General features: G+C 36.0%; 1 protein-coding gene across 1 annotated transcript; it reads left to right on the top strand.

Moving 5' to 3' along the window:
* Positions 1-995: 995 nt before the first annotated feature.
* On the top strand, positions 996-3,232 carry LOC112006246 (homeobox-leucine zipper protein HAT5). Its single transcript, XM_024038537.2, is given in 4 exon segments — positions 996-1,548; positions 1,870-2,264; positions 2,499-2,547; positions 2,550-3,232. Coding segments are annotated over 4 exon segments (987 nt in total). The 5' UTR covers positions 996-1,403; the 3' UTR covers positions 2,948-3,232.
* Positions 3,233-3,842: the final 610 nt, after the last annotated feature.

Consider the following 3,842-nt stretch of genomic DNA (forward strand, 5'->3'; position numbering starts at 1 on the left):
TTAAAAAAAAAAAAAAAAAAAAAAAAAAAAAAAAAAAAAAAAAACCTTAACATTGGTCTAACTTATAATTAGCCTAAACAACTTCAAGTTGCAACGTGTATAAAAATAAAATTAATGGCACTCTGTAACTTAACAAAATGACTATTTTATTTTATTGTTTTCAACATTTCTCTCCAACTTGTTCTCTTTCTCTCTCATAACTGAAGCATACAGTGGCCGGCCTAAGGCTTAGGTGACTGTCATTGGCTGTGTGGCGGTCAGTTGAGTTGGCCATGGTGTGGCAATTCTTGGGCGCGTGATGGATGAGCCCACCAAAATTTTGGATGTCTAGTCCACTAGCTTCTATGGCTGCCCTCCTTTGCCACTCACCTTGGCACTAGGTTTTCTTAAATCATAACTTCTGTGTCACAATTTCAAAGATAAAAGACATTAACTAATTGCCTACAACTTTCACATTGACCTATTTTCATTTTTTTTTTCTACCACCTATTTTCAATGACTCATGGTATTATGACACAATAATTGTGTCCATAGATTTTTTTATTGACACTCATCAATTCATCACATATCAAAATTAGAGAATTTATTGACAAAAATCTACATGAGAGATACATTAAAAAATTTTAAAAAGACAAAAAATAACATGGAAGATAGCCTCCAAACACAATAGGAAAATAGGGAAAAAAAATGAATGAGTATATAATTTTTATGTGAAATAGAGGTTAAAAGAGAAGAAAGTTTGATGTGAAATATATTTGAGAAATTGATAGCTAAAATAAAATATAAGAATTTGTATGCTAGAATTTGACTTAAACAACACTTGCTCTAATCCCAAGTTGCAAGGCAACCCTTCCATCTTTGGCTTATTGAAAGTTGAAACTTGCAAGTTCCAAATTCATATTATTTTATGCTATAATAAAAAAAATAAAAAATAAAAGGTTATTCTTTTAGCTTAGAGGGGCATCATAGTAACTAGCGGCTCTGAACATTTCTACTCTTCCCTTTTTATAACACCATCAGGGTCTCGTTTCAGAGAAAAATTTACTCTCTTCTCTCTCTGTTTTTGCTCTGCTCAGCTCAGCTCAGCTCTGCTGCTCTGAGAGATTTCAACCAAAAATATTACTTCCTCAACAGACCCTCTTTCACTTCCACCTCAACTGTGATCAGAGTCCTCCAACTTTGTTTCCTTCTTCTGAGTGATGGGTGTGAGTAGCCGTTGCTCCCATACTTCTCACATCACCGAGATCATCATCACCAGCTTCTTCCGCCACAAACCATAGATTCTCACACAAAACCAGATCAGCATAATCTAGCTGTCATGGCTGTTTGATTAACACACAAATACAATAACAAAATAACAAAAAAATAAAAAGAAAAAACTGATCAGGTCTTGTTAAATTATTATGGCTGGTGGCAGAGTCTATAGCAGTGGTACTGGTGGTAATAGTGGTTCCAATTTGAGTGTTTTGTTTCAGAATCAAAAGGGTGCTTGTGCTTCTGAGCCTCTTGATTCTCTTTTCCTTTCTGGGTCTTCCCCTTCTTTCCTAGGTACTCTCTTTGAGCTTTACAAAAATTGTGTTATGGGTTATTTGTATTCTTCAATTGGATTTTGTTTAATTACCTCTAATTTTGCTTTGTCTAGATGAACATGGTTTCATTTTATTATGTAATAGTGCATTCGTAGACTCTATGCTTTTACTTACACTAATTGGCTATGTATACTTATTGTTAAATCCTTCGTACTATTGATTCAGACAACCAAACCAAATTTATATGTTATACAAGAATGACCAAGCAAGAAAGAGAATTTGAAGTGTTTGATTACAAGATGGTATTTTTGAGGTGTGGTATTGTGCGTTTGTGTTTCAGGTTCAAGATCTATGGTGAGCTTTGCAGATGTTCGTGGAGGAAACGGATCGAATAGGCCATTTTTCCGTGCATATGATCACGATGACAATGGAGACGAGGACTTGGAAGACTATTTCCATCAACCCGAGAAGAAGAGGCGGCTGAGTACCGATCAAGTTCAGTTTCTGGAGAAAAGTTTCGAGGTGGAGAACAAGCTTGAACCTGATCGGAAAGTCCAGCTCGCGAAAGAGCTCGGCTTGCAGCCTCGGCAGGTTGCTATTTGGTTTCAAAACCGCCGTGCACGGTGGAAGACCAAACAGATGGAAAAGGAATATGAGGTTTTGCAAGATAGCTACAATAGCCTCAAGGCTGACTATGAAAATCTACTCAAGGAGAAGGATAAACTAAAAGCACAGGTAAAAATTAGTGCGATTAGATGCGCTTTGTTAATTGTTTGTCCCCATAGAAAACAGGGGAAAAAGTAATTTTTGGCATGGAATCCAACAAAATGTGCTAAAAAAAGTCTATTAAGCTGGCTTTTTTGGGCAAACCAATGTGTTCCACAACCACAATTCACTACCTTTCTTTTTTTGTTGTATTGGGATTTGGGTCATAATTGCACTAACGAAAGTGTGTGAATATTTTGGCAGGTTGTTGTTCTCCAAGACAAGCTGCTCCTGAGAGAGAAAGAGGGGGAATCTCTGAACAGTCTGATACCAACAAATTATCTCAGGAACCACTGCAAAAGCCTGTTGCTGAATCTGTTTCTGAGGGTGAAGTATCCAAAGTGTCAATTGTGGCTTGTAAGCAGGAAGATATGAGTTCAGCTAAGAGTGATATATTTGATTCAGATAGCTCACATTACACTGATGGGGTTCACTCTTCACTGCTAGAGCCTGGTGATTCTTCAAATGTTTTTGAACCTGATCAGTCTGATCTATCTCAAGATGAGGAGGATAATTTGAATCTGAGTAAGAGCCTATTGCCTGCTTACATCTTTCCTAAGCTGGAAGATGTTGATTACTCCGACCCGTCCGAAAATTCATGTAATTTCGGATTCCCTGCTGATGACCATGCATTTTGGTCCTGGTCCTACTAAGTACTGTGGTATATGCATTTCCTATGATTTGGTTTAGAGCAAGATATGGTGCTAAAGATGTAAAGGAAGCAAATAAATCCGAGCGATGGGTATATGCATCTCGAGCCAGCTTCTTGTTGGTGGGTTTGGGCTGCATCATGAAATGTTGGTCTTTTTGCCCCATTTGTGATTTTAGTAGGGGTTATTACTTCTTAGTATTAAGTAAAACTCTCTTTTGGTTGGGAATGTAATTAAATAATATCTTCTTATGCACAATGCTATATTGCATTTGAATTTGTGTTCAAATTGGGATTGTTAAGATTGGTTCATCATTGGGTCTAAATTGTGTCTCGCAGAAATTAGTGCTAGTAAATTAAACAGCCCATGGTAGGCAGGATGATAAAGACATTGTAACCAATTTTCTGCTTACAAGTGTGAGAAATAAAGTTTAAGGGTAGATATTCACAAGTCACAATATAATTTTTTATTTTTTTATTTTGATAATTCGATAGTTATAATAAGGAAGAGAGATTTAAACGTAAGATGTTATGAACATATTAGAAGATGCTAATTAATTAAGCTACAATATTCTTTTTAAGTTACACACCCTTCTTGTCTTAGTGATTTCATTCAGTAATTATTATTCATAATTTGTTGAAATTACCGGAATGGTGGTTTGGAATACCTCAAAAATAGTTTGGAATGTTTTGCCAAGAGCATGCAAGATGCCCTTGGCATGCAAAATCCTTGAAATTTGTGTATTCGATTATTCTTTATGGTTTTTGTGTTGTAATACTGCCTAACTATTAGTAGGACATGCACTATACTGTTTAGCACTATACACAGTTTTAGCTTTAGTTCAATAGGTAAATTCCAATATCACCAACCAAATGACAATAAAAGCAATCATCACGAA

The sequence above is a fragment of the Quercus suber genome, unplaced genomic scaffold (genome assembly GCF_002906115.3).
Source record: "Quercus suber isolate HL8 unplaced genomic scaffold, Cork oak 2.0 scaffold_653, whole genome shotgun sequence".
NCBI classification, from domain to species: domain Eukaryota; kingdom Viridiplantae; phylum Streptophyta; class Magnoliopsida; order Fagales; family Fagaceae; genus Quercus; species Quercus suber.